General features: G+C 31.4%; 1 protein-coding gene across 1 annotated transcript in view; it reads right to left on the bottom strand.

Annotated features, from left to right (window-relative positions):
• Nucleotides 1–3,961: 3,961 nt before the first annotated feature.
• Nucleotides 3,962–13,474, bottom strand: part of LOC115877717 — a 59,755-nt gene continuing 50,242 nt past the window's right edge. The window contains exons 13-16 of the mRNA XM_030893997.1: nt 10,048–10,241; nt 9,931–9,990; nt 6,075–6,272; nt 3,962–4,197 (exon numbers count right to left, since the gene is read on the bottom strand). Of these exons, the coding sequence (XP_030749857.1) occupies nt 4,064–4,197; nt 6,075–6,272; nt 9,931–9,990; nt 10,048–10,241 (586 nt within the window). The 3' untranslated portion in view covers nt 3,962–4,063. The remainder of the gene's footprint in view (nt 4,198–6,074; nt 6,273–9,930; nt 9,991–10,047; nt 10,242–13,474) is intronic.

The raw sequence follows: 13,474 nt of genomic DNA on the forward strand, positions 1-13,474 counted from the left end.
CTTCACTGCCATCGGACATATGTCTCTAACTAAACCATAAAAATAATATTTTTACTATAATTATCCCAATTTAGGATAAAACGCGACTTAGACGCCATATTAGTTTTGTATTTCTGTGAATTAGGATTTTAAACACCGTTGCAGATTGTACAAAATTAGGCTTCTAGCCAACGTCGGTATCCAACGTCGTTTCGACCCAAAAATTATTCTCCAAACTAGTGCAGACTAGGGTTGGCACGAGGTTGTGCCGACGTTGCGCCCCGACGTTTGGTCGCGTGACACAACGTTGTCCCGACGTCCAAATGCTGCTTGGGTTGCTATTCTATGTAGCACGAAATCGTTATTTTTTTATTAGACACTGCAAAAATAAGATATAACACAATAATGACGAACATTTGGGTGCAAAAAGTGGACACTAATGCTAAAAAAACGCTTTACAAAAATTTAGTAGCTATAAGCGATGCCAAATATACTTTTAGTTACGTCATTGAAGGCGCGATTATTAAATTCATTGTTGCCAAGTGTAGAAGATGCCGAAGCAGGTTAACAGCCGTTGCAAAAATACTAATCGCAAACCTTATGAGAATATTTTGAACGGGAAAGCGGTAATAATGGCCCTTTATGTCCCTTAAGTGTTTTGTTGATGTAAATAGTAACTGTTTATATATTTGTAATTAATTCATTTTTGTTTTCTAAAATATTTTGATTAAAAGAAAATATGTAAAAGTTGGCAACGCTGTGACGGTCAAGCTTAATCACGTGACTAAATCTTTATTTGGTATGATCTATACTAAGGGCTGGCAAAGGTTAGTCTCGGGTCGAGATTTCCGTATCTAAGAAGAGTACAATGCGTTTATAATGTATTGAACAAAGAGAGAACAATAAACACGTTGCCAAACGTATGAAATAAATTGCAAAACTGTGCACATTGCTAAGAGACGTGGAAGGGGATATAGCAGATTCGTCGCAGTTGACCGGTCGACCCAATCACTCTGTCGGTACTTAAAGTTCTAGGGAAAGGTGTACATCATGCGTTCAGCTTCACGATTTAATTACGTCTCGTGATACTTGATTTGTTTATTTTTTAACGAGTCGTTGTAATTTTTTCTATAGCTTGCAGGGCCTATTTTTCATCAGGTCGGGCCCTAAGGCCCAAGCAAAAATTCGGGCCCTCTTTTCCAATAAAATTCAAAAATTCTCTTGTTAGTTTGGGTTAAAAAAATAAAACAATTATTTTTATTTTTATTTTTTTAATAATTTTAAAAAATAAATAAACATTATATTCAACAAAATAAATAATGAAAAAAAAAAACAATTAATTCTAATTTTAAAAATTAAACATTTTTTTTAACAAAACCGAGAACAAAAATTAGGTACCTAGACAAAATTTCTAATAGTAAATTGACAAATTAAAAAAACCTTTCTTTTACTGAACAAAAAACAAAGTAAACAATTACAATAAATAATAAATACACATGTAAATATAATTAAAAAAAAATGAAAATATTTGTGTAACAAAACTTAAACAAACTCTCCCACGTAGGACGAAGTGTTATATAGTTATTTTTAGATTGGGGAATCACCGATAAATAATTTTAAAAACTGCATTAATTATATCAATCTAAAGCTTATTTTATTTAATTCTATCAGAGGTGTTTTTTTTTTCACTGTTTTTTTTTCTCTGCTATGTAAATTTACATTTGAAATTATGAATATTTTATAACCTTTAACGGGCCCCCCCCAGAGCACCGGGCCCAAGGCCCGTGCCTTATGGGCCTTGTGGTAAAGTAGGCCCTGATAGCTTGAAAATCTTTAAGTGCATGCTAGAAACACTTGCATTTTTGGTAAAAATAAGTGGAATTGAGTTGGTTTTCGACAGTGGTCGGGCTATTAGAACTCGATATCTCGAAATCTATTAGAAATAATTGATTGTAATTTTTTCAGAAACTTTCTTAATATTTCTGCTGTATTTTCTTCGTAGACAGTGAGTGAAAATCTTTATCAATTAAAAAATTATACGATTGCTGAAAATTTCTATGCTCTAAAAGTAAATGGATGGGTTGTTTACAATTTTTTAATGGAAAAAACAACCTTATCGAATTTTTCTTATGTAAACATATTGTAAAAGATCCGATCTTGAAAATAAATAAAGTTTCAATATCTAAAGTGTTTCTTGAGTTATGGCGTGTTATGTGTTACAAAGTTTAAATTATCGCGATTATACTGACGTTATAAAAAAAATTACACCCTAAAAATATCGTTATAATTCCATTTCAGATGCTCAGAAACATTTCTAATGATTTTATCTAGTTATCTTTTCGAAAAAAAGTCTTTTAAAAATAAGCGGTTTGCGATCGTGATTTTACTTTACTTGATAGGGAAAGGCGTACCGGCAACGCCGCAACAGCACTCCGTCGCATTTCTCTCACTTCGACTTAATAAGATCCCCTATGCGATTTACTTCCACACATGTAAATACCGACCTAAAAGTAACAGTTGCCAGCACGGTATATGAAATTCTGCTAGCTATTCTATCTTTTTTTGTTAAGTTTGTATATGTAAAGGACAATAATTATATCATTAGGCTTGTTGTAGTAATTGTGTTGTATCATTTATAATCTATGACATCTAAGGAAAGAAGGGTAAAGGATAAAAAATATTAATGAATAAAAAAACTGAGCAGGGTGTCTTTTTATTCAAGAGAAAAGTCAAACATAACTAACAAAAAATGTGCTTCAAAATGGCTACCATGACGTCTTTTTCGTCTTTGACAAGAATATACAGGGTGTTTCAAAACAAATGCGAAAAACTTCAGGGGGTGATTCCTTGTTCAAAATAAAGGGGAGTTTGCTTTATAAACGTTGGGTCAAAAGTCAACCATTAGGGAGATATCGCGGTACAAAGATGGCGGAAAAATAATGTTTTTATTTTTTATCTTGAAAACGAAAAGTGATAGACTAATGAAATTTTATGGAAGCATTACTGTTATCAAAACACTCTTTTTGGTAATTTTTTCACTTTTTTAAAATGAGTGGAAGGGGTTGAAATAAACTACCCCTATCATTCTTGTTAACGAAATTTAAAGAAAAATCTTATCAAACACATGCAAAAAAAATTAATTTGGATAATTTAGTTTGTTTAGAAACTTTTTATCTCTTGTGTTTTTTTTGATAAAACTCACCGATTTGAAATTAAAAAATAAAATGTAAAGCATTACATGTCAGAACAAAAAACATTTTCTGATAAAGAATCTAGTGGGCTGCTGTAATTTTTTTAGGAATAAATCTAGTCGGCCGCTGTTACTTTTTAGGATGTTTCTAATATTATTTTATTTGACATTACTTTACTGCAATAGGTTATTATCTAGATGATTATTATTATCGTTATTATCACTAGATTCTTAATCTAAAAATGTTTTTTGTCCTGACATGTAATGCTTTACATTTTATTTTTTAATTTCAAATTGGTGAGTTTTATTAAATAAACACAAGAGATAAAAAAGTTTGTAAAGAAACTAAACTATCCAAATTAATTTTTTTGCATGTGTTTGATAAGATTTTTCTTTAAATTTCGTTTACAAGAATGATAGGGGTAGTTTATTTCAACCCCTTCCACTCATTTTAAAAAAGTGAAAAAATTACCAAAAAGAGTGTTTTGATAACAGTAATGCTTCCATAAAATTTCATTAGTCTATCACTTTTCGTTTTCAAGATAAAAAATAAAAACATTATTTTTCCGCCATCTTTGTACCGCGATATCTCCCTAATGGTTGACATTTGACCCAACGTTTATGAAGCAAACTACCCTTTATTTTGAACAAGGAATCACCCCCTGAAGTTTTTCGCATTGGTTTTGAAACACCCTGTATAAGTAGTACTCGAAAGGCTCATTTCTTAGTATTTTTATTCAAAAAGGATAATATTAAGCCTGCCACTATATAGAAAAAAAAAACAATGTATCATAAGTTTGATGCTATATTTAGGATATTCTAAAAAAATCAATTGCTGTAATCAGTAGCATAAGGGTCAATAATAGACATGTTAAACAAAAACTTTTTTTTTTATTACATAGACATGGAAAGTGATTCATCTGGCATAAGTTTCGGTTGGCAAGCCTTCCAGCTGGCCATAAACACTTCATCCGGGTTCTTGGCCACTTTGATTAGTTCTGGAAACTCGGGCAGAGCATAGATATAACCTAGAATTACAAAAGTAATTGTTAAAACAATTATTTTAAATATCCTATTAAACAATACACACAAAATATTATGAAATATATACAGGGTTGTTCACCACATACGACACGGAGTATTGTAGCTAAACGATTAGATTTTTACAAATTGTAAGTTTTGGGTTCGTTGACGGACTATTAGAGCTACAATTTAAAAATATTTTTACAAGATACAGAGTGTCCCAAATAAACAAAAATTATCAAAGTTGTATTTTTTATAATTTAGACTTCATTTATCAATATATCCATGGAATATTGACATTTTAGAATATTTTTAAAGATGTAACAAATTTTTAAAGAGTATAGACACTAATATTGTCGATATAATTCGTTAATTAAAAAAAACTAAAAAAGAACTGTTTAAATATTTGTTAAAGAGGACCAATTAATATGATTCCAGTATTCAAATTACATTAATTGACTGTTTGTGTTGATTAATAATAATTGCTCCAAATACTAAAAAACTGAATTTGTGTGTGTTTTAGACAGTGTGGTAAAAAGTTTAAAAAAGTTTTAAAACACCTTAAAAATGATATTTAATTTTTTGACGAATGCTTATTTATAACAAGAGAGACGTTCATTTTCATAACTTATTATTATATTGATTCCCGATTCAAATCCACAATTAATTAGAATAATTTATTAACAAACATAATTAAGTATGTAATTAATTAATATTTGGGCGGAAATAGTGGTGGTATATTTAATTAATGGTATACTCTTTTATGAAGATTTAAGTAGTTTTCTTTTGGTATATAAATGAGCTAGTAATATTATAGTTTTTAGTACCTGTACATTTTGTACATTGCTTTAAAAACAATCTAAAATGTCGATATTCCATGGGTATATTAATAAATGAGGTCTAAATTATAAGAAAATGCATTTTCTACGAAAACTTGAAGGGATAGGTAAAAAATGGTACAATGCAATTTGATAAACAATTAAATTGTACATCTGACTGGCCCAAAATATACAGGGTGCTTCATTTAAATTAAACAAGTTATTGCCGTTTAAAGCTAGAAATTATTTAAAATAAATTTTTAGACACTCTGTATGAGGTAGTATTATTTTTATTATTGCAACACAATAACTGATCAATAAATAAACTTCAGTAAATATTTAGTATTAAAAACTTTGATACCCTTGGAGAAATGAAGCCTTAAAATTTTTACTGCAATTTCATAAAATTGAAAATCAAGAACGGTAAGGTTTACGTGTGATAAACGTTAATCAAATTTATTTTAATCGTAGAAACTAAAAATATAACAATATACAGTGTGTTCTAGTTAAAAAAATACAACTTCAATATTTTTATTTATTTGAGACACTCTGTATCTTGTAAAAATATTTTTAAATTAGTAAATAGTCCTTCAACGAGCCCAAAACTTACAATTTGTAAAAATCTAATCGTTTAGCTACAATACTCCGTGTCGTATGTGGTGAACAACCCTGTATAAAAAGGGTGGGCTTATTTTGATTATCTCTGTTAACTCTCTACTCAAAAATATGCCTATATGAGAAATGATCGAAAATATACAGGATGTTATGAAAAAATCATCCGAACCGTAAATTTGGTGCGGAATTCGAACCGCAGTCCTCGGTCATATCATTGTAAATGGCCTACCGAAAAGGCGAGTGTCTAATCGACTCTTACTCACGAGATTCCGAGCTCATCCGACCTCGAACCGTCATGAATGAGCAGTGTGTGTCAATATAGACTTCACAATCTTTCCATGGTACAACAACACGACAAAGTTACCAGACGGTCACCCGTCCATCTACTCGCATCATTTAACGTCGCTTAACTTACAAATAAGTGTATGACCGAGTTAATGCCAAATTACCTGGGAACCAGGGTGGTGCGTGACTACCTCTCAGCTGCACCCTAGACATGTACTGAATGGGATCAGCCTCAACAAAGTACTCAATTCCGTGGGATAGTTCTGTCTCCAGGTTACCCGATTCTTCCAGTTCTTTGGCATTGGACGGTTCCAGAACGGTTTCAGGTTCGGCACCCACGATGTTCACTAAAGGTTCCAAATCTATTCCAAAAAGAGATTATTGTATTATAGTTCACGTACTAAAATTGTCTTACGAGAACGTCAGACTAACAGACTACACCTGTATTCTATGTAAAAAGGTCTACAAGAAATAGTTTTCACGTTCTTGATACCTTTCACAATAACAGAGATACAAGGAATCTCCCAAATTGCAAAATTTAAAAAAAGATTCTGTAGCTCAGAAACGAAGAGGGCTATGAAAATTTTGCTTGCAGCGTCAAAAAGTGGAAGAGGTTTGTGCAAACCGCACCCTTCTATCTTCACTAATAACAGAGATACCGTATGAATTCAACCAAAATAGGACACCCTGTACAAGAAAATATTCATATGGTAATCGCAAAACAATTTCGGATGCACGTGATCAACTTTGAGTGAGAAGCAGAGAAATAGAAGGGATAGAGAATGAGCGTCAACATGCGCAGAAGGTCTAATCAAGTTGGGCGCCATATTCCAGGTCTCCGTGTCATTTTGTATATAGGTGGTAATCTATAAGTAATCAAATATCAATTTGCTCTTTTCAACCATACGGGAGGCAATTTAAATTTAGTGAAATTCTATCATTAATTATGGTTAGTTACCATTAATATGATTTATTTAATTATCAGTTTCAAAACTGCGTACAATATTGGTATATAATACACTAAATATACGAATATTCTGACAAAAGACGCTACGGACAGATGACCTTTTCGTCGTTAAACACTCGAAATGCCATTAAATAAGTATTTACAATTATTTCATGTTTACTTGTACAGAATTACGCGTTCAATTTAAAATTTTTGCAAATTTGGTAAAAATTGTTCTAAACAACTTTTTGTTCAAGTTCATTCATAAAAAATATTTGGTTCATAATTATTTTTGATGATTACTTACCTTGTATTTTTAATATAAACCTAGAAAAAATATGTTTTTGTTTTATTTTTTTTATTCGTCCCTTCAAATTGTGTTACAAAAACTGTTACATAACATGTCCTCTAACAAATATTTTCATAATAAATAGACATCATTGATTTTATTATGGATATTATTATTAGTATTTATCCTGGATTTTGTCGACAAAAAAAACTCAGTCTTGTAATAGAACATCAATTTTATATTTCGTAAAATTATTTTGTCATTAATAAATTGATAAACAACCCAAATTATTTCTAAATATTTTATTATAAAAAAAACTGTTACCGGCAAGTTTGTAAAACACATTATAGTTTGTCTTAATACTACAAAAAATAATTTATATTTTGCACAAAAAAACTTGTCGATCCTTATTTGTCCATACCAAAATTCTGTATGTACAACATACATATACCTAATTTATTATTAAGAAAATTAGATTATATGATCTCAGAATTTTAAGAAAATTTTAGATAAAATAGTTTCTTCTCAACTGTAATATTGTCAACTTTGGCCTGTATTTGATCTATTTAAAAACATGGGATTGACAATCCCCTGATTAAGTTTCATTGCATCAAATACCTTTGCTATAAATCCTGGCTCACAATTTAAAGCCATTGCAAAATGCTTTTGAACTTCATCATAGATTTTACAAGAATAAAAGTGTAATATTGAAACAAAGTAACATTGTAAGCTTCATGACTAATAATCTCATTTTTAACACTCTTTAAATATCATCTCGTTAACAATTATGAATATTATATGATTTTTCTCAGTGATTTGTGGCAGAGATACAAATTAATATATGCCCCATAACAGTTTTTAAATAAGAAACTTCTGCCTACAGATTTAATTTTCTTATTGGCATAATACCCTTTCTTTCTATATAAATCTTGCCATTTTTCCAGTCCAATGTTCCTTGTTTTTACAGTTGTAGGAATACTAAAAATGTTGACTATAGAACTCGATACTATGTTTGAAAAAGCCTTCATACCTGTAACTGTGCATAAATCTAATTAACTGAATTCTCCTCCTCTTGACACTCTGAACACAGCCGCTGCTAATGTTAGAAATATTTAGCACAAAACTACAACTACCTACAACAAACTTTACAATAAAAATGTTAAATTTTCGCTGTTCGATTAAAATACCCTATCTTATGTTTTCTTTTCCTCCAAATAATCTTCTTGTCAAGTAAGGACCAATCTTATTTGATATATTTCTGGTCACTTGAACTTGTGCTTTCATGGACACTATAAGAGTGCACTGTTTTACAGAAACACGAACATTGATTCCAAGTATCTTCTTCCTCCACACGTAATAAAAACATCCTCTTTAAATGGCCACATCATACACTTATTTTTGACCATTCCCAATTACAATCACGATTTTTACAAATCGCCTTTAGGAAAACTAAAAATAAACAGTTTTGAATCATCTGTAAACACGATTATGTTGTATAAACTTACACATGAAAACTAATCATTATTCCCGGCGTATTAGCTTTCTTAGAATGACTATGAATATACAACAAGCCTTTTTGAATTAGTGTTTAGAATAATTGAGATAATAATAAATTTTAGAATAGACATTATTAATTATTAATTAGAAAATTTATACTAGATAACAACACAAAACAAAACAAACAGATGACAGATGTCAATTAAAGAGGGGAAGTGACAGCGAGACCTGGAAGATGTCTGCCATCTTGCCGTCGACAAAAATTTGGATGCGCACTCGTCGAAGCTCATTCTCCCACTTCCATATCTCTGGTGAGAAGCGATGGCGACAGCTCTGCCAGATTGTGATGGATTTATGAGATGAATCTTAATGTAAAATTGACAAACAACATAATATTTATTATATCATTTTTTAACGAGTTTTACGTTTTATTTTTAATTTAATGACTAACATTTTACTGATTAATTGATTTATTTGTTTTATAGCATATTTTACTTATTACATATTGGTAAAAACTAGTACATTATGAAGATTATTTTAAGCGTTATTATGGGTTATTTGTTTATTGATGTACATCTTACAACGCTATAAGTGATAATAACAAGTAAGAGGGTGCTATTAATGCTCAAAGTAATAATTACAGAATTTAATAAAAACTAACTTAGAAAGTGGTATAATGTGCTTATCAATCAAACTTACTTTTCTGACTGCAGTCAAGGGTAATAAAGGACCTTTGTTGTCACGTTCTCGTTCAAAATAGTTAAAAAAAAAACAGGGGCAGCAAAGGGCTACAAGCTCTTTGCTTCACCTGTTTAAATGCTTCGGCATATTTCCAACACACAATTTCAAGAAATGCAATTCAAAAACTCGAAAATTTAGTTCTTAAAAGAACTGTTTGTGCTTAGAAGTGCAATTTAAAAAAAAATACTATGAAAATAGACAAAAAAAACGAGAATTACTCGCAAAGATTCAACAAGAACAGGATATTATACAGAATAATGACTGACACTAGGATAATTGTCAAATAATAAAGGACAACACTGCTGAACACGGGACAATGTGACCAACATAGCGATAACAAAATTCGGTTTAAACTAATTTTTGCAGCTTTAATCTAAATAAAATATCTGTTACAATCATTTGCTCTATAAAGTAAAATGAAGAGCTGCTCGGTATCTTAAATTATACAACAAATTTAAACATTTTTGCCAAAATGGCATTTAGTCAGGTTTATAGACTTTTGATGACGTGCATCTGAAAATGTTTTGCGATTACAATAGGTACTTACCTTCATCACCCCAAGGAACATCTTCATCTGCAATTGGCTTAAACGATCTCGATGGAATATCTAAAACAATTTAATAATTTGCACTTAATCGTAATGTTAAACAATTCAAATGCAAACCCTTCTTTGGGTGTTTGGCCTCGTCATCCATGGCAGTATGGAAGACGTCGACATGAGGCCAGTCGTCCGCGTCAGTGACATTCTTGTATATATCTGTCAGTTTGTTTAATTCTCCAGACAAGGGTTCCTTGTGCAAATCCAAAACGAACTGTTGAGGTATTAGAACGTCTTGCAAAGGTCCCGGGCTAACAGAACTAAAACAGAAATAAATTGAAACAGTATAAAACTTTATTCAGAACCTTGCAATTATTGCAATAAATTAGTGGTTTCAATTAGCCTAGAAGTTTGTTCCTTTAATTTCAATGTAAGCATTCAGAACGTCAAAACTAGCGGTAGACATTTTCAATTAGTAGAAAAAGTTATCAAACTTTTAACTTTTCCGCCATAAAATAATTAACTAGAAAGAAGTGTCAACTCTGTGTTAAATCGTGGAAACACGATACGCCACCGAAAGCCTTCGTTTTCGTCTGGAGAACTAATTTTCCAATTGACAGGTTGACATGATGGCTTCATTTTTATTTCCGTTTCCGGTTATTCAATGGCGGGCCCTCTTTTAGTTTAAATGTATTTTGTACTCTTTCTTATCTATACTAATATATAAAATCCTTAAGTGACTGACATACCGATTAATCACGATCCTGCTCAAACCACTCAACGTAAGAAGCTCAATTTTGGCATACAGGTTGATTCCAGGGTGTAGAGGTTGGATAAGAAGGGATTTTTCGAAATTCCAGTTCCAAGAGGGTGAAACCACCCCTCAAATATTACAATATTTTTTATTTAAAAAACGGTCAAGTTTCCGAAAAAACGCTTAAACACGTATATTTTATTTTGTTTTTTTACAAATTTTAAGATTTTTTAAAAATGAATACAGGGTATTTCGAAAAATCTGGTCATTGATTAATCACGATCCTGCTTAAAGCGCTTGACGTAAAAAGCTGGTTTTTTTAAAACAGATTGACTTTAGGGTGTAGAGGTTCGATAAGAAAGGATTTTTCGAAACTCGAATTCTAAGGGGGTGAAACTATCCCTCTAAATATTTTTTATTTAAAAACCGCTGAGTTTTTCGGAAAACTCTTAAACACGTATATTTTATTTTGTTGTTTTACATATTTTAAGATTCTTTATAAATTTATACAGGGTGTTTCATAAAATATGACCATTGAGTAATCACGATTCTGCTTAAACTGCTTGACGTTTAAAGCTGATTTTTGGCAAACGGATTGACTGTGGGGTGTAGAGGTTCGATAAGGAGGGGTTTCTCGAATCTCAAATTCCAAGAGGGTGAAACCACCCCTCAAACATTACAATAAAAACGGATAGTCTTTCGGGAAAACGCTTGGACAAGCATAATTTATTTGGTTTTTACATATTTTTTGAAATTTTTTAAAAAATCATACAGGGTGTTCCAAAAAGTTGGGTAATTTCTTAACCACGATTCTGCTTAAACTGCTTGACGTAAAAAGCTTATTTTTGGCAAACGGATTTTTCGAAAGTCAAATTCCAACGAGATGAAACTACCCCTCAAATATTACCAAGTTATATAATAATATCGCCATAGTGTTTTTTCTCATGCTGACATAAGTGTGAGAAAATTTTATCCAGTTTGTATGTTAATGGAAATTCTTGCTTTGCTTTATCATCACCATCACAAATGATTAATTCGACGCGAACGAAGTCGCTGGTACACGCTAGTTGGCTATAACTCAGTAATTTTGTCAAAAAAGAACATATTATAGCTAATATCGCTGAAAAGTCATAGCCAACTATGGTTTTCATTTAAAAAAACATATGTTTGTGTCATATGTCAACAATGACAGACTTTAGAAAAAAAGTAGAACACAATCTCATTAAGGATGTTATTATCTACAATTTTTATCTGAAAACTTTTTGTCTAAAATAGATTATAATGGAATTAGGGACCATTTTTAAAATAGCCAAAATTTGTTTTTTTCGAACTATCTAGTAAGCCATGAACTATTTCTAAAATCTGAAAGGCGCATATTTATGACCCCAAAAACTGCAATTCTTTCCCTATTTAACCGACTCTCTCTCTCTAGTTTCCGAGACACCCATAGAGAACTTCATAGAAGACTCACCCTGTATATGAAATAATGTTCGCAGTTTTAGAACCAGGAAATAAACAACCTTTTATTTAAAAAATTGCCAAAGTTTCGACGTGTATTCTCGTCTTTTTCAAGGCTACTTTCAGCTAAAAAGTTCTTTTGTCAAAAGTAGAGATGTTGAAAAAGTAACTACCCGTTACTCATCGATACCCGAAGTAACGAGTACCGAATTTAAAACCATACAGTTACTTTGATTACTTTAATTACTATAAGGTTGCATAAAAAGTTGTTAAAATCTATTCTAGGAGTAAGAAATTTTGCACAGAGGTCTCTCAAGCGGAGTAATTAAACACTAAGAAGGTTTTTCGGAAATTCAACCTTTAAAGGGGTGAAACTAGCGAAACTAGGGGTATAAGTTTGTATATATTTTTTTTAATTTGTCTTAGGAGTATGAAATTTTGCGCAGAGGTCCTTAAGTGACGAAAGTAGATACTCAATTTTTGGAAATTTATCCCCTACGAGAGTAAAGTTAGGGGTGAAAGTTTGTACAAAAATTTGTTAAAATCGCTTCTAAAGTATGACATTTTGCACAGAGGTATCTTGGGTGACATAATTGAGCAATGAGGACGAATTTCTGGAAATTCAAACCATAAGGGGGTAAAACTGGTGGTGAAATTTTGTATATATTTTTTTAAAATTATTCCTAGGGGTATGATATTTTGTATAGATGTTTCTGAAGTGGCGAAAGTGAGTACTTAGAAGATATTTTTTTGGAAACTCACCTCCTAAGAGGGTGAAATAAGGGATGAAAGTAAGTATTCAGAAACTATTTTTAACATTCATCCCCTAAGAGGTTGAAATTAGGGGTGAAATTTTGTACAAGTCAACTTTTGAATATTTGTACAAAAAATTGTAATGGTTCTAGAAGTATTATATTTACAGAGGTCTATTAAATGAAAAACGTGGATACTAAGAATCTATTTTAAAAAAAAATATATAACAGCGGTTGACAAAATTGACAGCAGTGCCAAAATCAGTAAAAAGTAATCATAGTAATCAAAGTAACGAATATTTGAAATGATTACTTAGTAGTCGAGTAACGATTAGTAATTGCTGTCCTCCATTCGCGAATTTCAAGTTCCGGAGCTTTACGCCCTGGGCTACTCGAGAACGGTTCTGAAAGGAGCGATAGCCTGGTGCCTCCATATGGCGCGGAACGGTTATGAACTTTATGACTCAATTGAATGTAGTGAAAGTATCGCGTTCTTGAACAGTTCAGAGCTGCATGGATGCGTGATTGCGTAACCTAACCTAACCTAACGAAAATCAACATTACTAGTCAAAAGTAAATCAGTTAAAGA

This window comes from Sitophilus oryzae, unplaced genomic scaffold, assembly GCF_002938485.1.
Source record: "Sitophilus oryzae breed Bouriz unplaced genomic scaffold, Soryzae_2.0 scaffold_1498_pilon_pilon, whole genome shotgun sequence".
NCBI classification, from domain to species: Eukaryota; Metazoa; Arthropoda; class Insecta; order Coleoptera; family Curculionidae; genus Sitophilus; species Sitophilus oryzae.